The sequence below is a fragment of the Malaya genurostris genome, chromosome 3 (genome assembly GCF_030247185.1).
Source record: "Malaya genurostris strain Urasoe2022 chromosome 3, Malgen_1.1, whole genome shotgun sequence".
NCBI lineage: Eukaryota > Metazoa > Arthropoda > Insecta > Diptera > Culicidae > Malaya > Malaya genurostris.
In genome coordinates, this window is record NC_080572.1 from 284,299,358 (window position 1) to 284,326,360 (window position 27,003).

Sequence of the window (27,003 nt, forward strand, 5' to 3'; positions counted from 1 at the left end):
CTCACTACAATTTCTCAAAGATGTCTACACACTGCTCAGGTGAATTTAACTGATTTCGGCTACACCGATTTTAGAATTCCGGTTCCAGTATCGAATCGATTCTCAAAGCTCAATCATTTTCTCAAAAAAGACCAAATCGAAGTTCAAAAACAAATATTACAGGACTTAAGGTCCCATACAAAATTAATGAATTTTATCCGATTCTGGAATTACAGATGATGAGTTTATAAATTTAATGTAAATTGTTTGGCGTAATAATTTATGGCCATTCGAATCATTTTGGGCTATGCTAATTTCTGAATACCGGCTCTGGAAGTACCATAAATAATGACGAAAAACTCTAAAGTGGAACTTACTTCGACATCTCATGGAATGTTCAATCGATTGTCACACGCTAAGATTGAAATTCGATATGTTTTGCAGTTTCAGCATTACAGGGTAATTAGTGATTAAAATCTCAATTTGCCGTTTTAAACGACGATAATTAAAATAATGTCATGAGAACTAAAACACCTAAGAATATCCATGCAAAAACACATGCGTATTGATAAAAAAAGGTATCATCTCACTGCTAGGTGGATTAATCACGTTTTTATATATATATATATATATATATATATATATATATATATATATATATATATATATATATATATATATATATATATATATATATATATATATATATAAAATAGGTATAGAATTCGCTCAAACTTTAGAAAATTTTTCCGAGGCCCGGAGGGCCGAATGTCATTCACCAATCGATTCAGTTCGACGAACTGAGCCAATGTCCGTGTGTGTGTGTGTGTGTGTGTGTGTGTGTGTGTGTGTGTGTGTGTGTGTGTGTGTGTGTGTGTGTGTGTGTGTGTGTGTGTGTGTGTGTGTGTGTGTGTGTGTCAGTGTTGGTGATTGCCGAAAATTTCACAGAAGCTGCTATATTGCTATCTATATTGTATACAACATTTTCAATACGGTAGAAGATGCTACAAGAGCTCGAGTCTCTCAATGCATGAACCGCGAGAGAATTTTCCTACATTCCTTCGCTCCACTTCATACTCTGAGTATTTCATGGCCCTTAAAAAAAATTTAGTCTGATAATGATCGTTGCTGTGTGGAATTTCCCAAGTGAGAATCGCAAGTTGACAATTGTCGCAGAAAATCGAGTCGATGATTCAACTTGATGCTTCTCATACTAGGTTGCAATATTTCAAAACCCTTGTGTGGAGCATTCACAGACATTTTCATAGACACCACTAATACAAAGGTTAATTGCACGTAGTTAGAATAAGCGGCAATAGTAAAATGATTCTATCGCAATTATCAACTGCCTGTATAGAATCGGATCGCGAAACGAGAATAAGCAACCGTTTGTTGCTTCAGAGAGGATCCCCACAGCAGCGTGCTAACCTTTGATTCTCAGAAATGTCATCGAGAGGAATTCGCTCTCGCACTGGTGTCGATTCTATGTTAAATGAGCCATGCCGGGTTTTTTGTTGTTGCGATGATTTCCAACTCTCTTTGATGGCACTGATTCAATCGGTGAAGAGTTGCCAGCGAACGTTCTTTGATACGATAAAAGCCATCCTTGGTGTGTGTGTGTGTGTGTGTGTGTGTGTGTGTGTGTGTGTGTGTGTGTGTGTGTGTGTGTGTGTGTGTGTGTGTGTGTGTGTGTGTGTTGTCAACTAAGAGGTCGAGATCTCAGAGGTAGCTGGACCAATTTTGATCAAACTAGTCGCAAATTAAAGGTCTCCCCGTCACCCTGAACGCTATTGAATGGTTTTGAGTTACTTTTTGAGTTATACGAAATTTTATGTTAAAATTTTTTTGACAGTATCTGTCGCAATTGACCAATTGATTTCGCACGGTAATACCTATCCAACAAGCCATAGATTGTTAAAATCCGTCCATTTTTAACGGAGATATCGAAATTTTTGTATAAGCGACTTTTTCCCCTATCCCAGCAGTAGAAGTTTTGAGCGCTTTCTGACAAAGAAATGCTTGAGAGCAACATAAAACACGACTTTTCATACTGTTACATACATTTGTTTCTAAGTACCAAAAAGACTGTGTACAGCATCCTTTTTTATGACAATTTGCCTCGGACCAATTTTAGCACGGTTCATTTTTGGCAACATAATCGTTCTAATATGCCATAAGTAAACCAGATGATGGCAGAATTTCGAGTTGAAAGCAATTCCATAATTATATTGATTTAAACTACTTACAGAAATAAATGCTGGAAGAACATAACAGCCTTATACCATTCGAATCAGTTCGTCGAGATCAGCAAATGCGTGTGTGACAAATAATTTCACTCAATTTTTTCCGGAGATGACTAAACCGTTTTCTACAAACTCAGATTCATATGAAAAGTCATACGCTCTCAAACAAAGTTCCTGAATTATGTTTGGATCCGACTTCTGGTTCCGGAACTACAGGATGATATCTGAAATGAAATTAAAATTGTGTAACTAATTTTTCTTGTAGATCTAAGATTCAAATGAAATCTAAGAATCATCTAAGATTTAAATGAAAAGTTTTAAGATCCTATAAAACATCTTGCTTTTCAGTCAGATCCAACTTCCGGTTTTGGTGATTAGTATAAAAATGTCTAATTCACATAAAATAATCAGGTTTATCGGGTTTGCAGATTTGGATAGTCGATAACCAAATAAATTTATTTAATTTTTGGTTGTATTCAGTTTTCGTTTCGGAAAACACCCAAAAATTTAATTCGCACTACGATTTCTCAAAGATGTCTACATTGATTTTCTAATATTTTGAAACAAATGTAAACTATACAGCTACTCAGGTGAATTTGTCTGACTTTGGCTACACCAAATTTCGAATTCCAGTATGGAATCGTTTCTCAAAGCTCAATCGTTTTCTCAAAAAAGCCAAATTGAATTTCAGAAACAAAAGTTCAAATTTAAATAAATCTAATTTTATCCAATTCTGACTTCCGATTCTGGAATTGTAGGAAGATGATTTTTCAAATTCAAAGCGATATAGAAGATGACAATTCCGAAAAGTTTTAAAATTTAACTCAAAAATATTGCAATATGGCCATACGAATCGGTTTGGGTTATGATGATTCCTGAATACCGGCTCTGGAAGTATCCTGAATTACTGTACACTCTAAAGTGGAAATTACTTTGACATATCATGGAATGTTTAATCGATTGCCACACTTTTAGATTCAAATTCGATCCGATTTGCAGCTTCGACATTACAGAGCATTGAGTGATTAAAATCGCAAATTGCCACTTAGAACGACGGACATTAGTATAATGTCATGAAAACTGAAACACCGAAGAATATTCATGCAAAAAACTCATGCGGATTGATAAAAAAGGTATCATCTCACTGCTAGGTGGATAAAACACGTTTTCATTCAATAATCAATGTTGCTAACTACTTTTCCATACACTCCTTATTATTACTGTTCACTGCAAAGATCATTCAGGAATAGCATAAAAATGAGTGGTCCGAGGTGGCTCCAATTTGTGAGTCATATTATTTGATAGCCATACAAACTTACTTCAACGGTTCCCAATTTCAGGTTCCGAAAGTCGGAGAAAAACTCCAAAATGAAACTTACATCGGTTTCCTGATAGTTTGAAACGAGTGAGCGGAAGGAGATTGTGATAGCTCGAGGAAGCCAAATTGGGTGAATAATGTGAATGAGGAAGCAGTTGGAACCATAAATCGTTGATGGTGGCGTTTCTCTTATGTACATTGTCGCTTCAATAATGCACACTAATATTAATTGTCGATGGTTTAATTTTCCTTTTTCAAGGCAGTTCATGAAAAGTATACCATGACAAATCTTATAGTTACCCTGAAGATGAAGGCATATTTATTCGAAACGTAGACTTCCAACGAAGAATAAATATTTTGTAAAGCAACACTCTAAAAAAATTTGAATTTTACAGGTGACTTAATTCCTCATACGATGTGATTCATAAAGACCTTATTTGTCAAATAACGGAAAATTTTATTTGTGATGACTTAATGTTAGAATAGCTTGAATTTTACTGGTTTCGACTGTAACTTGCATTCCCAAGTAACAATTCGAATGCCTTATGGTTTTAATTATAATTTATAGGAGTTTTATAATTGATTGTTTAATCACTACTTGTTTTATAACAACTATAATAAGTGTCGCTTTTGACAAGTAATATGATAGTTTTTAAAGCTTCTATAAAACCTTTTACCTAGACTAACAACTGGACTAAAAATAAATCAATTTGTACTAGAATAAAACCATGTAAACGCTCTTAATATTGCTTTAAAAAAATTTCTTTAAAACATTATTGTCAGTAAAATTCTTTCATAAATCTAGATTTGTGTGTGTGCGTGTTAATTGAATGACAGTTTCACTCAGAGCAAATTTGAGGGTTCTAAAGTACATTTATGACACTCCTGTTGTGGGCTATTTGATTTATTGCTTCTTAGATTAAGTGTAATTTGCATTAAAGAAAATTTCATGGCCGCCATTATGATGTTCTATACCGTAGCATTTATTGACATCAAATAAACTTCGAAATGCAAAAACGAGGAAGTATGATGGACTTTTATGATTCATTTTCAAAACGTATGCACAAGTTTTATCGCCACGAAATAGTTTTATACAAAAATAAAGATAAATCACAGAAAATAATTTTCATAAATCATGGAGACTTTTGCAAAAACCGTTTTTATTTCAATGCGATTAGTTATAATTCTTATTTTTAACCGTACATTCACGATAAAAATAAAAGCGCATGAAGTTTTTACGTTCGGTAAAAGCCTCAAACTTGTAAATAAAATCCAATAAATTGTTACTGATTGCATTCAAAGCAGATATGACACACATATAATCAAGAAAAGTATTACCAAAACGACAGTTTATTCATAGTGGAATTTATTCCATCCAAATAAATTTAATGTTGATCGTAAATCTGGTTTCAAAATTTTCTTGAATTTGAAGTTTTAACGCAGCTTTATGATGATTCTTCACTTTGCTTTATAAACCTTATGAAGAATGGTCCACTTGGCAGAAACATGCTCTCATAGAGGTTTTCAGTAGGCTTTCGTGGAGTTTAAAGTTTTAATGCAAGATTTATTATGTAGCATTGAAGACAGCTACAAGTATTTATTAATATTAAAAATGTTACTTGGGTTCTGCTAGCAGCTACGACTGTATGAATTTAAATGCACCTTTTACCAACCAATCAGATGTATGCTTCTGTGGCTCAGTTGATTAACAGACGTACTTGCGATCCAATGATTCTCGGTTCAAGTCGCGGCGGCTGCTATCAGTATTCTTCTTTTATTTCAACGAATTTCATGCATGGAGCTTCAGACAAATGTTAAATGTTTTTCGACGTAAATTTGGGTGAACTGCGACGCTCCATTTAGTTCATCTAATAAGATGTAAATTCACAGGGGTTTTTTTTAGTGTGAACACTTGACCAAAAAAATCATCTTTCAATAAATCACAACAAAAGCGGTCGTGTACTAGCAGCTTTCATAACCATATCAGGTGTAAAATGTGGCATATGAAAATCGACCAGGCTTTCAGGAACATCCTTTATGGACAAATAAATGATAGACTTATCAACAGTGGGTGTGCAGCTGACAGGGTGTGACAAACAGCTCATATTTTGCCATACCGGTTGATGATTCAAAAAAAAAATAAAAATAACTTAGCAGTTCATTCTCTTAAAATTTACGTAACTCTAAAAATTTTACATCTATTGATAATCAAAGAGCTGTAGTTAAAAAGTTTAGCAGTTTTGAATTTTTATTTAACACCCGGCACGGTGCAATGAAGAATAAAGGCACTTTTTGTATCAAAAACGGTTCGTTCTATAAATAGTAGCTTCGGCATTAAAATAAAAAACCACAGCGGAAGTTTGAAACCGGTACTTACTGAAGCATTACAACTGTTTCACGCTTCACCGAGAATAAATAACCTACTAAATATTTTACATCCTGCTTCTATCCTGTCGACAGTCGCCCAAGTGAACTAGCATTTATTTTACTAACAGCCAATCGATTGCCAGAACACGCTTCCTTCCCGGTTTGACGTTGGTTTGACGTTGGTTCCACTGCATCGAAGCGTAGGAAGCATGGCCAAAACAATCCGGAAACGTTCCTGTCAACAGCTGTCCATTCCTGGCCTGGGATGACCTGTTTTTTTTGTTTTGGCACGAGCATCATTTTTCATTTCACGCAAATTAGCAAAATTATGACCCAAAGGAAGGAATCCCAAGTTGACAAGCGAGCGAGCGCGCGGTAGTTTTCCCAAGACCTTTCCTTTTGAGCTAGTGCCGAAGAGTAACGAATTCCACTTATTCCGATCCAGGCTGTTTGCTCTGAATTTTAATTCCGGTGAAATGGGTTTGCTCCCAGCACCGAATGCCGTTCCCTACAGGAAATGGCAACCGTTCATTTGTTCTCTTTGGCTTTAAGGCCAAAACGAGAATCGGAGGCGAAGTTAGTTCCGCAAACGAACCTTTTGGCACAAGTGTTTGTAGCAGCTGCCACCCAGCGAATCCAGCGACTGGAAATGGTCAAAACTTAAAACGCGCCACGGATGACGGTCGAAAATCTACACGGAGTCGCTAGAGGATTGATAGAGCTACAGAAGAACGGTCAGGAAGATAAAAGCCAAACTATGCTTTTTCACTCTGATCTTCTTTTCAGGATTGTGGGTGGGAAGGGTATGGAAGGGGTTAAGATTACCGGTTGTGTTTCACCGACATAGCAAAAGAGCGAGAGTGGGAGAAAGAAGGGCTAGGGAATCGCAAAATTAATTAAAAACCGTTCTCTGCGGAGTCGCTTTCCACTCGACTGAGACTGCCAGGTAGGACTGCGGATGGAAAACTGCGGATAGTGGAAAAATTTTCCAGTCAACTCGTTTTGCTGTTGCAGCGTTTCGGAAAGAATGTTGGATTCGCTCGAAATTGGTTTCATGTTGGGTCTCATTAATTCGACGAATCGAGATGGCAAAATAAACCAAGATTAAAGCAAACGCGACATTTTTTTTCCTATTTTGAAAATGCTTCCATTGGGCTTGGAAATTTCGAAACATCACCAAATCATTTTCATATTCGACTGAAAGTATATGTTCCGTCATAAAGCTTCCACATCAAATAAAGTCGTTAACATTGCGATTTGATTTCACAAATTTTTAAAAAGAAAAATCAGTACATCCATCGCCGGGTCCGATCCTAATCGATCATCAACATTTTCGTAATTATCCAGAGTTTCTAATTCACGAAGTAAAAAGGTTGAACCGTATTTGGGAAAGTTTGTTTTGTCTTCGATTAGCACGGGGAGGATGCTGGGAGCTCTCCTGCGAAAATGAGAAGATGAAACATACAATTTTTATTGCGACGCCGTAAAATCAAGCAGCAAAAGAACGTGGCCGGGTACCGAGAGCGTGGGGGGTGAAGGGGACTCCTTTTCGGTTTCGATGAAGATGGTTATTTGCAGAGAAGCATTTTCATTTCATTTTTTTTCCTTCATCATCGGCCTTCTGGTTTAGGTTGTTTTCCGAGCCGTTGGGCTTTTCTTTTCCCGCTTGATGGCTCGGGCTAGGTCTAAAAGAAAAATCGTCCAAATAAAATTTGGTTCGGATGGCGCCGATAAGCGGATTAACCAGAAGAGAGAGAGAGAGAGAGAGAGAGAGAGAGAGCGAGGTAGACAATAAAAGTTTATGCCTTTAAATTTATCCTTATCTTATGTTTTCAGCCTGATTTGCAGGTGCACACACCGAACCACCGGGATCCGAAAGGTAATTCCGTTGTTCCGCCCGGTTGCGTTTCACTGCGAATGGAGGCAATAAAGCTCGAAAGCCGCGCGTAACTCTTTCCGTAAGGCTTTCGGCAACCCTACTTAATAAATTCGACAGAAGATGAGAAGATTAGACGAAGAAATCTGGAATTTTAGCTTTTATCACTAATAGGGATAAACAGATTTGAATATCTTTGATCACCTATAATGTGCAGTAATTATTCCGATGAAATGGTGCAATGCTTTTGCTTGTAACCAGAGCTGAAATCTGTCACGAGCGACTAGCAACATTGTACGATAAAGATTAGATAGCTTATGTCACTGGACAGCTGCTAACCCGGTTACGAAAATCACCATGTATTGAGTGTCTGAGAGCCGGTATGTCTAACCTAAAATTCTCTCGATATTCCACTCGTCAAGACGCTCATTGAAATTAACATTATCTTAATTTCTTAATATATTCGTTTACTCAAATAAACTTGAAACCCGATGACTGTTTGCAGAGAATTATGAACTTCATAAATTTGTGTTCATTTTTGTACTCTCTTCCAGTGCACAGTGGTCCAGGAAGCAAAATTAGCAGGAAACAATTGTTTACGCTTTTATTATTGGGCTTAGAGATTTGAAGTCTTCGGCACATTAGTTGCAATTAATAAACAGCGTTTTTCGGCCATAGTGGTTTTAGGGTGGTCCTAAAGCAAACTATGAATTAAAAAATTATTTCAAAATCTGGATGAGATAGAACAATGCATCCTTCCACAATAATTTAGAGTAATCAATTTAAGGCAACTTTGTCGAAGATATTGGTTGTGTATCTTTAAACGATTTTACATTAGAACGGTTTACATATCCCAAGTTTGGGTGGTTCTTAAAAAAACAGTTTTTATTCAATAACTTTTTCATTTGAATTTTCTCAATAAAGTAATGTTCTAAGAAATTCAGGAGCCTAGAAAGGCGCAACTTTTGGTGGAAGAAGATTTTTTTATACTACCTGGTTCAATAGTTATGATAGATTTTAACAAAAAAATACGCCTTTTTTAAATAACGGTTTCCAAAAATGGCGCAACCCGAAAAAAAATTTATCGATTGCATGTGATAGCTTATACATTTTTATATAATATGAGAAAAATTTGGAAAACAGTTATTTTTCTATCTCATTTAAATCAAATTTCCGTGCAAGTATTTTTGTACTTTATCATATAACATCTAGCTTAGTAATATACTAAGGAGTGTTAGAAAAAGGATATTTCATGACAAATATTTACAATCTATTCTTTGAACATTTGTCGTACGTATAATAAGATGTAACTTTTAAACTTTTTATCTTTCTCATAAAGAAAAGTTTTACAATCACTGTGAAAACTGATTTTTGAACAGAGGTCCATAGAGCCGAATATCATATACCAATCAAAAGTGTTTGTGTTTGTCACACTCAGTTTCAATGGTTATCTCAGAGAAATCTCCTAAATTTCATTTCATTTATATGCAATTACGTGGTGAAAAGCGCCAACAAATCAGGGGAAGGGGATTTTCCAAAACCACTTCGTAAAATTAATTTGAACAATATGTATAATCATATTACAATATTAGATGCCGTGTATTTTCTGAAAGGAAAACTTTGTTAGTATTTTTGTTTGTTTTGTTTTTCAGAGAAATGATGGGATCGGAAGTCATTAGAAGCCTTAAGAACAGATCTTCTAAATTGACCTGCCTGTTGAATTTTCTTGTATTATTTTCCCTAAATTTTCGAATGCATTTGTTTCTCGTTTCTGCTGCTTCTTCTGAGAACATTCCAATTGGAAGAATTGCATATTGTACAATAGCGAATCCATGCACAAGTAATTTGTGTACAGTTGATGACAAAGCGTACCAACCATACAACTTGTTGCATAGTTCATGTGTACTGTTCGTATATATTCCGAAAGACACCACATCGATCTCCATATATATATATATATATATATATATATATATATATATATATATATATATATATATATATATATATATATATATATATATATATATATATATATATATATATATATATATATATATATATATATATATATATATATATATATATATACATGAATTTTCAGCCAAATTGGACTACTGGTTCCGGGGAAAAAAAAAACAAGATAATGAAAGGTTGCTTAACCAATTTTTGTGTATAGGGCACATAACTTTCTTTATCCTGTTTTTTTTCCTGGAACCAGTAGTAGAATTTGGCAGAAATTTTATTAAAATAGATGAAAACATTCTTTCGAAAATCGTCCTAGCTCTCTCTGAGAAATCTTCGCCGGTTAATTTTTGACCGTTACTAAGAAGATTGTTTGAGAAAACAATAAGAGTAATATTTCTAAATTTTTTGAACGCTCTTTCCTGTGCTTACGGAACCGCTGTATTCGGATCGAAGCCAGCAAAAACTCCAAACTGGAATCTCATTTTTATATAAAACAAACTCCTGAAATTGAGGGTTTATACACTCAATACTCTGTAATTTCGGAACCGGAAATCCTAGGTACGGGCCTGGTCTTTAAAGCCCACCAGTGGGCACTAGCTCATTTATAGTGGGCAGTAACCATAAAATAGTAAATAAGTGGGCTACGCTACCTTAAAAAATCTATCTGAGAAAGGCTCTGAGCAAATGTATCCATTACAAGTTTATATCGACTTATGAAAAACTTTTCAATAAATCATTGATAAGTGCAATTCGAGATTAAGCTAATCTATAGGTTGCAAATATTATGTGAATAGTGAACCATTCAATTCCTGTGAGATTTCTAAGAAAGAAAACGGAAATGAGCAGATGATAACTTAAGGTGTGCTACGATCAAAAATTGGTCAAACAAGAATGAGTGTAAATACACAGTTTAAATGTTCGATTAGAAATTCAAACCAAGTTTATATTTCAAATTCAATCCAGAATTTAATTTTTCGTTTGATTCCTCCCATCATGTTTTGTGTAGCCTCCTCGTCAGAGAATGCCCGTTTGCTTTGAACCGCAGCTTTCTAACAATAGTCTGCTACTTATTATTGATTGTGCTATTGCAATGTCCCAATTCCGCTTGTAAAAGACGGCAACTCTTTTCGGCGCTTTTGCAACATCCAGCTTTCGATTCACGTCCCGATCTGAGCTGTCAAATTTATCAAAGTCGATAACTTTGCGAGCGAATAGTATGAATTTTCGTGATGCGCAAGCAAAATTTTGACGGATATTTTTACAACCGATAAGCATATATGAAAATCAAATAGTAGACATGATGCTTGTTCAGGTCGAATGCGAGTTGCAACGCAATCAATTATATTAAGACAAAACTTGTGAGCTTCGGTTGCAAACTTTTGAAGTTTAAACACAATATGAGATGCAGGAAGTTTACACATTGTTCGTATTTCGCCCAACGACAGGCTAAAGATGGTGATAATTAGTACACTCAAACCACCTTTTACGAACACTTTTTATACCTCTTTTTACGTAACTCTTTTTACGAACCTAATCCCAAATAACGTAAACTTTTTTTACGAAACTACTTCATAAGGCATACATCGAAGGCGATTTCTGGATCATTTATATTTTATGGAAACTACTACAATATGGGTATTTTTGGAACGGGATTGATAAGTAGATGTCGGAAAACGATGTTTGAGGTGGTTTTGATTCCAAGATGGTGACTTTCGGTTTTTTGATATTCCTTGAAAATTATGACAGATTCGGAAAGAATTGGATTTCAAAACGACCACAAATATTTTTGCTACACACCAAATCTGTTCTGAAAATATCCATATTGTGAGTAATTTCAAGGAATATAAATAGACCAGAAGTGGCCATTTTGGACTCGGAACGATCACAAACACCGTTTTTATTGCATCACATCAAATCCCTTCCGAAAATACCCATACTGTATGGGATTTCAAGGAATATAAAAAAAACCGGAAGTCGCCATCATGAATATCAGAACCATTTCAAACATCGTTTGCCGAGATCTACTCATCAATCCTGTTCCGAAAATATTCATATTGTTAGGAGTTTCAAGCAATATCAATAAACCGGATTTTGGATTTTCAAACGAGCCCAATCTTCATCTCAGAAACTTTTTCTCAGAAATGGCTCAACCGATTTTAACAAACTTAGGCTCGTTTAAAAGCTACTGTCACGCCATTGATCAAGTTCAAAGATCAAATGGTTGTAACTTTTGGTTCCGGAGATATGATGGAATAAGTGACGTAACCGATAAAACACGTGGTTTTTTTTATCGCTTTAATGTATATAAGGGTGCCAATATTTTGGGATCACCTCTAATTTCGTAAAGCGCTAGGGCTCAAATGTTTAAGTAACTCGAAAAAAAGTCCCCATGCCAAAATTTAACTAAATAGGTAAGTGTTGCTTAACTTATTCTGGCCTATGAAGCATTGTTGAAATAAATATTATTGTGATTTCTTCTTCATGCCCTGTCGCAGAAAAATTAAATGTAGTTTTGGTTCCCAATCTGAGAAATCGCTTAACTATTTCTGAGTACTAAATAATCAATCACATCACAATCTTGCATACTCTTCTGATAAAAACATGTGTCTTAAATTTTCATTTAAAAGACTGTGACTCGTGAATAAACTGTTTGACTTAAAATAAATGGTTTGATTTGAAATAGTTTTGTTTGTTTTCACACACAAGAGAAAACAAACCAAAACCATAAATGTTTCAAAAAAAAACTTTTGGGCGGGAGTTGAACACGGTCAAAAACTTAGGTTCAAACAACAAGAGCTCTGACGAAGTTCCATACCCGTCTGAGGCACATAACTATTTGAACAAATGTTTATCTCCGCACATATTGGTGTAATGTAAGCCTTCAACACTAAATCTCTTCACACATTCCATACCATGTAATATGAATATTTAAGACTAAATCTTTCACACACCCCAGACCACACGCACTTAACAAAAACCCGTAAAAGCACCCTTCCACGAAAACCTAAAAACCTACATAAAATATAAACATTACCTACATGAAGGCAACTAAAATATCAACACTTGCTCGTTCTGAAGACCCAGAGAAAGAAACACCGTGGTCATAGAATTCGACTACAGAAACAAGGAAGCAACAAATTTCAAATCGTTATGTCATCGAAAAAAGCAGAACACACAAAACATATAACAGACTGTGTCACTTCCCTCTTCTTCACGTCCCTCATGTCCCACAATTGAATACCAGCCAGCACGACCTAGAATAACAGTAACTCAGGAACACACTCTAACTCAAACCGACACTCACGAGAATAACCCAACATGCTATCGCCCTCTCCTCTCCGTATCATACCTGCTCACACCCATCAAGAAGCTTTACTCACTCTCTTACCCACAAAATATACAATGGCCGACACGATACAACGAGAGTCCCATTGGTTAAACCCGATTTACACTGCGCGTTCTAACTCCTCCTCCCGGATTTTCAGTAATCCCAACTGTAAAAACTAATTAGCTAGGCTAGGAGAGGATAGACTATGTAAGTCAACGAACTGATAAAAATAAAGCAATCTTAATCTCAACCTTAATCAATTCTCATTGGCCAATTTCTTCTGTCTGTCCTATAAAAGCATCTAAGAACTTTCCTCTATTACCCAACTGAAAGACAGAATAAAAATATGACTTGAAAAATAAAAATAGTGAAAACCAAAAAACTAACAAGTTCTCAGAGACAGAAACACAATTCAGAAGCCCGGTAGAAAAAACTTGGTATATGATCGGACTGTGCATTGCCGCGGTATGGTTCAAAATTTAGTTTCACCCCTGTGAATCAATACCTATTGAGTCTCTATTCAATTCTCCAGCCGGGCAATGATATGTGAGATTTTGTTGTGTTTCTATTGGCGTCTATTTTGCTTACCCAATGTTTACTCGATAGGATGTTGAATTGAAAAGCTAAATCGATTGTCATTTACTTTTTTTTACTTGGTGAAAAGTAGAAAGAAAAATGTATCCTAAATGGGTATTCGACTGAAAAAAATTTGGGATCCACGATTGGTCTAGACTAAAAGTACAAACAGTAGATAAAACATTGGTGTTAAACAAAACTATGATCTGACTTGAAAATACCTGTTTCAATCCACCTAGTGGTGTAATGAAGCCTTTCTCATTTTCATTTTCTCCTGTATATTACAGCAGAAATTCCCCGAAATATAACAATTTAAAAAAGTTTAGAAAATAGTTTTGAAGAAGTTTCTGTTGCATAATACTGCTACATTGATATACTACATTTGAATTTAAGTTAGTGAACACACACACACACACACACACACACACACACACACACACACACACACACACACACACACACACACACACACACACACACACACACACACACACACACACAGAGACACTTACACGCATACACAGGCATTTTGCGTTTGGGCAGCAGAGACTATGTCTAAGGGCTTGACGACCCCTCCCCCGGCAACTGCGAGTTGTAGGGCTTGCCTAGGATGCGGTGGGGTTTGGCAGTGGGCTCTGCTAATCCTCTACAAAAAGCTGCATGTATCCGCAAGCAAGTCCTACCAAAGCGAACGTGTGCCGCTCAAAGTGCACAAGCCCAACGGGAGTGCCGACTCGGCACGTTAGGACTAACGCCAGTGAGGTCCTAACTATGGCATACTGGCTACCATACCATCCATGGATACGATACGGTAGATCGGAATATATAGAGAAACTAGGGCTGACAGCTGCGGTATTCTACTCCTTCAGTAAAGCAGGGTGGAACCGGCTTGAAATGGCGAGTAGGCTAATGCCGCAGCTGCCTTCCGTCCCATAAAACCGTGGCAGGCCTTATGGCACGCCGTCTCACTTTCAGTCACCTGGTTGGGATGACTGGGTGGAAGTAGGTTCAGATGCCCTTTTCCTGACTTGCGCTGATCCGGCTCTGAGCGTAAAGCCAACCCTCGCATGGCCTCACTGCACCGCATAGGTAACCATGGGATCATGATAGCGACTACTTTCGGCTGGGTTTGACGGTAGCCATAAGGGGGACCCATATAAAACATGAGTTCAACACCATCAACATCGGCGTCGAGTAAGGAGGTAAACCCTTTCGCAAGAGGGGGTTTGAGGAGGTCTCCATCCAGAACGGGTGCGAGAGAGGAGAGCGAAGCAGTAGCTGAGGAGACGAGTGACAGCAATGTCCACGTCAAACCAGTGAACCAGCCTGAGTCCCAGGAGCAAGCGAAGGAAGTAATCAAGCCGAGTATGACAGCGGTCATAGAACAACTCGACGCGATTATTGAATTCGCGCAGGAGAAATCCAACATCAGCAAGGAGCTGAAGGCGAACTTGCTGAAGCTACGTAAGGCCGTGAACGTAGCTAAAAGGGACCAAGAGGCGTTGATAGTGCGGCTAGAGGGTGGCGGAAAGTCGGAGAAGTGTTCTCAAACAGAGCCCTTCACCTTCGATACCGACAAAAAACAGGAGGCGGTCGACTATGCGCTCCGGCTCACGATTGAGCGGAATAAACAGCACCGGAAACGCGCCAGGGATTCTCCAGGCAGTAAACGCCTGACTCCCAAGGCCAAAAGGAGCAACGACCATGGCGGAAATGATGGGGCGAAGGAACGTGGCGAGGGGCTCAACCCAAACCTCGGCACTCGAGACCCGGATCCGAGCCATGTAAGCGAACCCGGCGAGAATCCATGGGTGAAGGTCTCGAAGAAGAAAAAGGTCCCAAAAGAGGCCGGGCCCATTCCCGCGAGGAAGGCTAGGGACAAAGGAGAGGTCTTTGTTGGTTAAGGCCGACAAAGAAAAGTACGCCGATGTACTCAAGGCCATGCGGAGCGAGGCAAAGCTAGCCGAGCTTGGCAAAGAGGTTCGCAGCATCCGTCGTACGAAGACGGGAGAGATGCTGCTCGAGCTTAAAAAGGGAGCTCAGGGCGGAACGGAGCTTGTTGCGCTTGCCCAACCAGTCCTGGGCGATACGGCCGAAGTTAGAGCCCTGCGTAACGAGGTTGCACTCCAGTGCAAACGGTTGGACGAAATCGCCACCGCAGAAGAACTTGCCATGGCCATCAAGGAGCAAGGAGGTGTGGATGTCTCACGGGAATCCATCCGCATGAGGAAAGGACCACAGGGCACCCAGATAGCTACATTTAAGCTATCGGCCACGGATGCCAATAAGGTCCTCAAAGTGGGCAGGCTAAAGGTCGGATGGTCGGTATGCCCAGTGACCGCTTACCAACCGCCGGTGGTCGACATGTGCTTCAGGTGTTTCGAACCTGGCCACAAGTCGTGGAATTGCAAAGGCCCAGACCGGAGCAACCTCTGCAAGCGTTGCGGCGGCGAGGGGCACAAGGCGTATGCATGCGAAAGAACGCCACGTTGCATGCTATGCGCGAGCAAGAAGAAGGCCACAAACCACGTCATGGGCGGACCTACTTGCTCAACAAGTGGAGGGAGTAAAACAGCATGCAAGTATTACAGCTGAACCTAAATCACTGTGCAGCTGGTCAGCAATTGCTGCACCAGTCAGTGACGGAATGGGGCATTGATGTCGCGACTCTTTCGGATCCCTATCACACACCGGTAGATAACGGGAACTGGGTGTCGGACGAATCCAAGACGGTGGCGATCTTGACGACTGGTCGATACCCAGTGCAAGAGGTGGTGAAAACACAAGCGGAGGGAGTGGCCATAGCTAAGGTAAACGGAGTTTACTATTGTAGCTGCTACGCTCCACCGAGATGGTCAATAGACCAGTTCACTCGGATGGTCGACATGTTGACCGCAGACCTGGTGGGTCGGAAGCCGGTGGTGATAGCCGGAGACTTCAACGCCTGGGCAACGGCTTGGGGCAGCCGCTTCACCAATAGGAGAGGACAGACATTACTAGAGGCCCTCGCCAAGTTGGACGCCGTGTTAGCGAATGATGGACTGAAAAGTACCTTCCAGCGGAATGGAGTCGAGTCGTTTATCGACCTGACTTTCTGTAGTCCCGGCCTAGCTGGAGATCTTAATTGGAGAGTTGATGATGGCTACACCCATAGCGACCATCTAGCCATTCGCTACACGATCGGCCAATTGGCGAGAAGCACAAGGAGGAGTAATACTCCCAAAACTCTAGCGTGGAAGGTGGCTAACTTCGACCGCGAAACGTTTTGCGCTGCCCTTGAATTAGAGGAGCACAACGCGAACCTGAGAGGGGACGAGTTGGTCGCTATCTTGTCACGGGCGTGTGACGCGACCATGCCTAGAAAGGCTCAACCGAGGACCAACAGACCACCGGTCTACTGGTGGAACGAGCAAATTGCACGCCTTCGCGCATCCTGCCTCAGGGCTAGAAGAAGGATGCAAAGAGCTCGATCAGCGGAGATGAGGATGGAGAGGAACACGGCGTTCAAAGCGGCGAAGCTAGCACTAAACAAGGCCATCAGCGCAAGCAAAAGAGCCTGTTTCGACTAGCAATGCGAGGGAGCCAACTCCAACCCATGGGGCGATGCCTACAGGATGGTGATGGCCAAAACGAGAGGGGCGCTAGCACCCCCTGAACGTAGTCCGGCGAGGTTGAAGGAAATCGTAACGGTTCTCTTTCCCCACCACGACACGTCCCCCTGGCAGCCAGCTCCGCTACCAGCGAATGAAGTCGTAAAGGTGACGAACGAGGAGTTGCTCACTGCGGCGAGATCGCTCGATACAAAGAAAGCCCCGGGGCCAGACGGTATCCCGAACGTGGCTCTAAAGGCGGCTATAATGACAAAACCGGACATGTTCAGGGAGGTCATACAGAGATGTCTGGACGAGCGTATGTTCCCAGACATTTGGAAAAGACAAAGGTTGGTACTATTACCGAAACCTGGGAAACCCCCAGGGGATCCTTCGGCGTATAGACCAATCTGTCTGATAGACACTGTGGGTAAGCTCCTTGAGAAAATCATCCTAAACAGGCTAGCCCCCTTAATAGAGGAGGCAGGAGGACTGTCCAGTCAACAGTACGGGTTCCGCAGAGGCAGGTCGACGGTGGACGCCATAACATCGGTGGTAACCACGGCGGAGGTAGCTATACAGCGCAAACGACGAGGGATCCGCTACTGTGCGGTAGTAACGCTAGACGTCAAGAACGCGTTCAATAGTGCTTGCTGGGCAGACATTGCTGATTCCCTACTTCGACTAGGAGTACCGGAAGGGCTGTACAAGATTCTGGAAAGCTACTTCCAGAACCGAGTATTGCTCTACGAGTCCGACGAAGGCACACGTAGCACTCCAATCACGGCTGGAGTACCACAGGGATCTATCTTGGGCCCGATCCTGTGGAATATAATGTACGATGGAGTACTGAGGTTGAGGCTCCCTCCGGGTGTCAAGATAGTCGGGTTCGCGGACGACGTCACGCTGACAGTCTACGGCGAATCCATCGAAGAGGTCGAACTGAGTGCATCACACTCAATCTGCTTGGTGGAGGACTGGCTGCGTAGCAGGAAACTGCAACTCGCGCACCACAAAACAGAGGTGATGGTGGTAAACAACCGCAAATCGGAACAGGAGGCGCTGGTACATGCCGGAGATTGCGTGATCCCCTCCAAGAGATCACTGAAGCAATTGGGTGTGATGCTTGACGACAAACTCAGTTTCAGCAAGCACGTTGAATACGCCTGCAAGCGCGCATCAACAGCGATCGCGGCGCTCTCCCGTTTGATGGCCAACAGCTCGCCTGTGCGCTCCAGTAAACGATGGTTACTGGCAGGAGTGGCAGTTTCGATCCTCAGGTACGGCAGCCCGGTATGGGCGTCGGCACTAAATGTGGAACGCAACGCACAGATGCTGGAGAGTACGCATAGACTGATGTGTCTTCGCGTAATCAGTGCATACCGTATGTATCGTATGTATCGAGGGATGCGGCCTGCGTGGTTGCAAGCATGATGCCTATCGGTCTGATAGTGAAGGAAGACGCGGAGCGCTACAGCATGCGAGGAGACAGGAACGCCCGTAGGGCCTCCAAAGCCGCTTCTCTACGCAGATGGCAACAAGAGTGGGACAGCTCAACCAAGGGCAGGTGGACACATCGGCTCATACCTAGGGTCTCGAGCTGGTTAGATAGACCTCACGGAGAAGTGAACTTCGGCCTGACGCAATTCCTCACAGGCCACGGGTGCTTCAGATGGTACCTCCACAGGTTCGGCCACGCGACATCCCCTGTATGTCCTGGCTGCCATCAGCGCAAGCAAAAGAGCCTGTTTCGACAAGCAATGCGTCTTGTTTGCATGTTCCCGTTTCGCGGCTCAAAGGAGTGATCTACTGGAGGCATGCGGCAGGGACACCACACCGGAAAACCTGATCCAGAGAATGTGCCACCGCGGCATCCCAAATTGCGGGCATATTGCAGCGGAAATGGAGTGCGGATCAACGCGTACCGTAGTAGGCTCAAGAGGGATCAGCGAATAAACGTCGGTCCGGGAGAACCTTCTTCGTCGGGAAGCTCTTCGTCGGAGTAGTCTAGATCCATCGTCGGGGACTAGACGAGTAGTACGTAAAACTGCTAGGATCGTCGGGGCGCCAGTGAACCGGAAGCTATCCTCCAACCGGAATCACTGGATCGACCCAGGCATCCTCTCGGTCGGGCGTTGACGGGTATCGAAAGCGTCGGTTTCGGGAGGGCCTCCTTCGTCGGGGAACTCTCCGTCGGTGTAGGCTAGATCCTTCGGCGGGGGCTAGTCGAGTAGCCGCCACAACACCGATTCGAGTCGTCGAGGCGCCAGCGAACCGGAAGCCATGCTCCAACCGGAATCGCGGGACCGACCTCGGCACTCCATCGGGTGTCCCGTGTGGTGTAAGAGACTCGGTGTCGGGAGATTCTCCTTCGCCGGGGAAATCTCCGTCGGAGTAGTCTAGATCCTTTGTCGGGGACTAGATGAGTAGATAGTCGCGTGATACCGATAGGATCGTCTGAGCGCCAGTGAACCGGAAGCCACGCTCCAACCGGAATCATTGGATCGACTTAGGCATCCTTTCGGTCGGGTCGTAGACGCGTACCGTAAGCGTCGGTTCGGGAGGACTTCTCTCGTCGGGGAACCCTCCGTCGGTGTAGACTAGATCTTTTGGCGGAGACTAGTCGAGTAGTTCCGCGACGTAGCATCAGTTTTGGGTCGTCGAGGCGCCAGTGAACCGGAAGTTACCCTCCAGCCGGCATCACTGGACCGACCTCGTCATCCAATTGGTCGATCCCTCGAGCGCAGGATGCTGATCCCCATTCTGCATAAATCTGGGGAGGGTGCTGTGAGCACCAATAGCCTTCCACCCCGAAGTAATACCTAGCGGTGGTGCCGGGGAGGTAGGGTTGGAGATCCAAGGTGTTTTAGTGGGTAGTTCCAATCAACAGTTGGGTAGTCCTGTGGAGAGTCCCACACTCCGTGCGTAAATGCATTTCACCTTGTAAAAAAAAAAAAAAAAAAAAACAGGCATTTTGCGTATTTGACGATCTAATTCGAATGGTGTATGTCATTCGAAAATCGGTTTTTTAACAGTGTTCGAATAACCTTTCTGTATGAGAAAGGCAAAACAATCAAAATGGTTATGTAAACATAGCATAAATGTAGGGGTCATTTTCAATCTATCAAATTACTACAGGGTGCTCCATCTTTTATGTCGATATGTGAACATTGAGAAAAAACAACCAATTTCCATAAGTGATGTGGAATTCGGTTGATTTTTCTCAAATTCAGTTTGGTTCCTTTCAATTTTCTTGGACTAGTTTTTGAAAACAATATCAAATAAGTGGCCAACTTTAATAGCAATTACGAAAACACTCCTACTTTTTGCGTTACCTTTTCGAGCATCTCGGGTGTTATAGCGTCAATGTTTGCCTTGAGCTAGTCAATAGTCGGAGGCTGGTTGACGTAAACCTTGCAAAAAGAAGTCCGAGAGGGTAAAATCAATAGTATTGTCAGATGGTACCTTTTTGTCGCGATATGCACGTTGAGTTCATACAACGGAACGACTTTTTTCGAGGTGAAGTGCGCGTTGTTTTGGTGTGAAGCGATCCATCGCAAAAATTTACTGAATTAACATTTCCAAAATATATCTGATGCAATCGCTCGGTTGGTAAATGTTACAGATATTCAGTGTTTACATACAGACATAAAAGATGAAACACCCTGTACAATCTGTACTGCGCCACCAGGCCGAAACTTGTTTCGGTCAAGATACTGTACTACGGTGCTATGGCAAAAACTGTTTTGCAAATAGTATTAACATTAGTTCGACTTAGCGGTTTATATTGAACCGCGGTTCAATATAGACTGCTAACGCACTGTTGAGTCGAAGATGAAACGTGAGAAGATATGTTTCGATTTTAACTTCTCAGAAATTCAAATGTTTTGTCGGCCCGAATTATTTCCTAAAATACTAAATCATGGAATGGAAAATGCACAAAAATTCTTCTCGGTACTCTGAACGTCGTTCTTGGGTAAAGCCAGGGTAAAATAAATGATATAAAGAAAACGTTTTTTGACTTGCAATCAGGCTGCTTTCATACTTTCATGCCATTGATTGATGACGTTCGCGGCTTCGGTTAAATCCGTCACTGCTGACAAAAGCACCACCAATCTGCACATCAACTTCAACAAGAGGACAATTATGAGACCGTGTGAACATGGCCATGATGGAAACAACATCCTCAACAACTACAACAACAACAACAACAAACCACAAACCCCTACCCCACTCTTTTCTCTGTATTTCTGGTCTGGAAGAAAATTGCAATCTTTCTCTAGTACTGAACGGTAATGGAAATCGGCCACTGAAGACCACAGACTAGAGAAGAAGCTTTACGGAAAAAAAGGATCGAAGAAAGTGGGTTTGGTGAGGAACGGACGGTAGAGATAAAACTTTCTGACAAGTCCTGTGTGCTGGTACCACAGCTTTCGTCATCAGCTTTCGTAGAATTTTAACGCCTCATATATTTTGCAGTTGCCAGCCGGCACGTGGGTCAGTGCTACTATCCTAGTACTACTGGTGGCAGCATTTACAGTTGAGGAGAATCCCGACAATTGAATGTAACAGTTTTTCAGCTCAAAGAAGCTGACTGATTTTCTCCTCTTATCTTCGGCCAAGGTTTTCGGCCGTCGACCAAGAATAATAAGAGAAGAACAAGAAAAAAATATACGGAACCGCTTCCTGAACGAGGGGGGTGGGGTGGGAGTGGGCGTGAAATCGTCCGAGCAAAATTCGGATTTTATGGCAATGCGCTTCAGAAGAGCAAGTTTTTCCAGCCTGAACGACGACCAAACGGGATGACGATGAATGAAGCAAAGTTTACGACTTCTTTGTGTTGCAACCTGTCAGGAACAAGAGTTTTTTTTTGTATTTCATCTTTTTTTTTGCGGCCACTGTGAAGCAGCTTATAGATAACGTGAATTGAAAGTCTAACGAGATTTGAGATGTTACCGACCCCGGTATAAATTACTGGTGTACACTTTCCTATTGAAATTATGAGGTAAAATGTGTATTGTGTCTTCGAAAAGGTCGTCTGGTTGTTGTTCACCAGAACCAACGATCAACCTGCATAAATTGAGTTCTGAAAAGAGAATAATTTGATGTGAGCTTTCCACCCTTGTTTGGAAAGTGCAAAATTGTGTGTGTGTGTGTGGATGGAGCACGTGTTTGATGTAATCTTTGTGAAGAATTTCAATTATTCAGCAATCTTATGGTTAAACTTATAAAATTCCATGTTCGGAGAGTTATTTTTTACTTGTAAATTCAATTAGACAGCACCTTCTGTTGTTTCAACGAAATTGAGTTTATTGCAGTAAATATTACGACTAGTTTTTAAGTTTATCCTTATGTTTTAGCTTCTACCCCGAGAGTTATAATTTATCACGCAATTAGTTCAGTAGTGCAGTAGTAAGTGTCCGTTGTTCGCCGAAAGCTGAAAGCAGATGTCTCTCATTCTATTTCCGTATTCCCCCTTTTCCGTAACAGGTTTCGTGGTTCCGGCGGAAAGACTACCAGCTGCTGACGGTCGGTTTGTCCACGTACAGCAGCGACGAACGGTTCCTGGTGGAGCACACGCGCCACCTGGGGAACTGGGCGTTACGGATAAAGAACGCCCGCAAGGAGGACGAAGGACTGTACGAGTGCCAAATTTCCACCCATCCGCCGCAGTCAATATTCATCGAGCTTAGGATCGTAGGTAAGGCAATATGTCGGCCTTTTGTTCCGCTGTGGGACTGCGGGAAAACTGCCGACTGCGGGAAAATGAACGGAATTATCTGAAAAACAGTAATTCCCGGGAGGACAGAAACGCTTCGACTGCAATTAATGATGTAATATTAAAACATCAGTTGAATGAAACCATCGGAGGCGGAGTAATGAAATTTTAATCGACATCATTAAGCACGGTTTGGAGGAAGGCGATTTGATTCTTTGCTTCCCATACGTATTTTGAGTACATTGACTTAACATTAAAGGCTTGGAGAGTTGAAACTTAAGACACATGGAAACTTTAGGTTTTAATCATTATCTAGAGGAAAAAAACAGATTTGAAAAATGATTAACGAATGTAACGATGAAATGAAAAACTGCGAAAAAGTTACCGCAGAGACGGAAAAATGATGAAAAAAATCATCATTTTTGAGATTTTTTTTCAGAATTATCGTGCAACAAAATAAATTCACAAATTTTTTGCATGCTCAAAAGCATCACTCGAACAACATTTTGTAATTTTTTTGTGGAAAAATATTGGGAAATAAGTCGGTGAAGAGGTATTTTTAGGACGCTTCTTAAAAATCATGATTTGCGGTGTCCACTGTATCTTTGCGCAGACTAATCAGAAGCGAACAAATCAAAGCAGCATAGATAGAGTAGAAGGTTTTCTAGACCCCGAACGTTTCCGTTTGATTTTTTTTAAATTTTTTTAATGTTTGGTGATTGTTAAAAGTGGAAGCTACGAGTTTGCACGAAAAAATCCGCCAGTTTGTAGCTGTAAAACATCCCCGAAGTAACAGTAAAGTTGAAATGCTGCTTGAAAGACAGTTGCTCGTCTAGAATTACACCGAGATTCTTAACACATGTGGTTCTGTTGATCACTACTTCATCAAGGTAGTTGTTGTATCTTATAGGAACTTTTTTGCGTGTGAATGTGATGATTGAGCACTTATCAATGTTCAAAACCATTCGATTTACCGCACACCACTTTGAAAAAAAATTCAAGTTGGTGTTGGAGGAAAACAGCATCCTCGTTACTTAGAACTATTTGGAATAGCTTGAGATCATCAGCGAAAGATAAGCGTGGACATTTCAGAGAAAGATTCACATCGTTAAAATACAGGAGGAAGATCAGTGGTCCGAGATGGCGGCCTTGTGGAATCCCAGAAGTAGCGTTGAACTCTCTGGATTCAGATCCATTTATCTTGATTGCTGAACGGCGATTATTAAGGTATGAAGAAAACCAACGCAGCATGTAGGAACCAAATCCCAATCTGGCCAACTTGGCAACAGTAATGGCGTGGTTAATTTTGTCGGTTTGTAAACCGCGGGGTATAACATCCGTCACAAACGTCGTGAAGATCAAGAGGTTGGTAGTCGTAGACCGTTTCTGCAATAAAACACATACAATGGTAGAATAAAGATTCCAATACCACCATTTCGAAAAGCTTTGGAATAGCACTGAACGAGGTAATTCCACGGTAGTTGTCGATGTCTTTTTTGTCTCCTTTTTTATGAACTGGAAACATGTATGAAATCTTCCAAGAATCAGGGAAGATCCCAGATGTTAGCGATAAACGAAACATTTGGCAGAAAGGTGAAATTAAACCGATGGAGCATTTTTTCACAAAGATTGCAGAAATTATAATGTAGATTTGTTTATCGGCTATGCAGTCAATAATGGATTAAAACGAATATTTTTGTTTTAACACCCAACGAATATCCAATATTATTCAAAACTACCTGGTCGGTTTCGAAGGTTTATCGGAAAAAAATGAACCTCTTGCCCGTTTTTGTTCTACTGCATATACAACCACTAGGAAATTTCTCAATGAGCATCCTGAAATCTCGATACTTTCGTCGGATAAAGGAAACCGTTCAGTCATCATGTACACGAAAGACTATGAAGAGAAAATGTATGCATTAGTAGCAGACTCAAAAACTTATCAAGAGATTAAAAGAGATCCAACATCGACCTTCCAAACAAAAAATAACCAGCTAGTTACAAGATTAGCGAATATCAAACTGATTGATAATAAAACAGCAGGACAACTACGAACTCATAATGCCATATGTCCTAGAATATACGGCCAACCAAAAGCACACAAAAACAGTCTTCCGTTGAGACCGGTTGTACCAAATGTTACTGCACCTACATACAAATTATCCAAATACATATCAAACATACTTAAAGAAGCTACCTCCAGCAGATATGACATAAAAAACTCATTCGAATTTTGTACAATGATTAACAGTATAACATTACCGCCAAATTACATAATGATCTCTCTAGACGTGATTTCATTATTTACCAATAAACCGATACAGCTTGTAAATAAAAACATCATTGAACGCTGGCCAGAAATAAGAGAGAAAACAAACATAAACCTGGATTTATTTCTCGAAATAGTGAACTTCCTCATAGAATCCAGTTATTTTTGCTATAAAAACAAATTCTACCGTCAAAAGTTTGGCACTGCGATGGGAAGCCCTCTTTCACCGATTTTAGCTGACATCGTACTGGACAACCTCATACACACAACTGTAAAAACATTTAATTTCGAAATCCCCGTGTTAGGAAAATATGTTAACGACTTTTTTCTTGCCGTACCAAGAGACAAAGCTCAATTTGTTCTCGAACAGTTCAATGAACAAGAAGCACATCTACAATTCACAATAGAAATAAAACAAAACAACAGATTACCATATCTCGACATGGCAATTATTCGCAAAGCAGACCAAACACTCAAAACCGAATGGTACTCTAAACCAATCTCATCAGGCCATCTGCTAAATTTCTATTCGGTTCACCAGTTCAACAACAAAATTAACGCAGCCAAAAATTTCATCCACCGAGTATACGCTCTCTCAACCAACCTTGATCCGGAAACATTAAAAAGGACAATTTTCAATAATTTGCAAGAAAACAACTACCCCCGAACTTTCATCAACAGTCTACTGCAACACCACTACGCTAAACATAAGAATAGCTCACATACAGCATACAACGGTTCACTTCATACACCACCAGCATCATCGTCGTCAACAGCCTCATCATCAATAGCATCGTCATCAGCAGCACCATCGTTATCTGAAACTACCTACCGATCCATAGCAAACATCAATGGACTAACATCACGAATCATTCGTGTTTTGAAGAAAGACTACGGTTCCGTAAGATGCGCCTGCAGGCAGATACATACCGTAGATTCACTCCATAGTAAAGTTAAAGATCCCGTACCTATAATGCAACAACATAATGTTATATACAAAATACCATGTAACAACTGCGAAAGTTGCTATAGCGGCATGACCAAAAATTCTCTAAAAGTCAGGCTAGCAGGGCATAAATCAAATGTAAAAAATTAGAGCATATCATACAAGATCATACTCACACAGATAACCAGATCACATCTCTTAGAGCACAAACTGCGCTAATAGAACATTGCATTGATCACGAACACAAATTCGCAATAGATATGACCACAGTAATAGATCGCACTTTCCGTTCCTCAGCTCTCCCATATCTAGAAATGTGTCATATAACCAATACATCACATACTGTTAACAATCGTACATACACAGATGGTCTTAGTGTGGTATACGCAGCAATATTGCATACAATTAGGAATTGTTTCACCAGAAATATTTCCAAGATATCATAACCCTTTTTTACCGCTTAATAATCCAAGCAACGAAATATTTCAATATGTATCATAGATAGAAATCAGAGAGAGGAAAAAAAATCCGCCAAAACAAAAGATAGTGACCATAGCCAAAGTTTTTAATTTGTGTTTCTAGACAAATTTTAATGAGTAATTTTATTGTAATTCTTGTAAGTAGCCCTGTTTGTACATTTCTTGTGAATATTTGTTATACGTGTTTTTGTAATTATACCAGAAGCTGAATCTCCACCGTATGACTATTGACAACTACAAGAGTGTTTTTGACGAGGAACGATAACCTGTTTTTGTAAGTCTTTTCAAAATTGTGATTAGTCGAACATAGTTTGCAACGTCTATTTTTAAATACAGTTCCCCTGA

At 40.6% G+C, this 27,003-nt stretch overlaps 1 protein-coding gene across 2 annotated transcripts in view; it reads left to right on the forward strand.

Moving 5' to 3' along the window:
- The window catches only part of LOC131437225 (neural cell adhesion molecule 2-like), a 239,741-nt gene that overhangs the window by 139,019 nt on the left and 73,719 nt on the right, over window positions 1-27,003 (forward strand). For both annotated transcript variants that reach the window (XR_009230735.1, XM_058606410.1), the window contains exon 3: window positions 22,736-22,946. Coding sequence is in view for 1 of the 2 variants with exons in the window: in XM_058606410.1 (XP_058462393.1) it covers window positions 22,736-22,946 (211 nt within the window). In the remaining variant the exon portion in view is untranslated. The remainder of the gene's footprint in view (window positions 1-22,735; window positions 22,947-27,003) is intronic.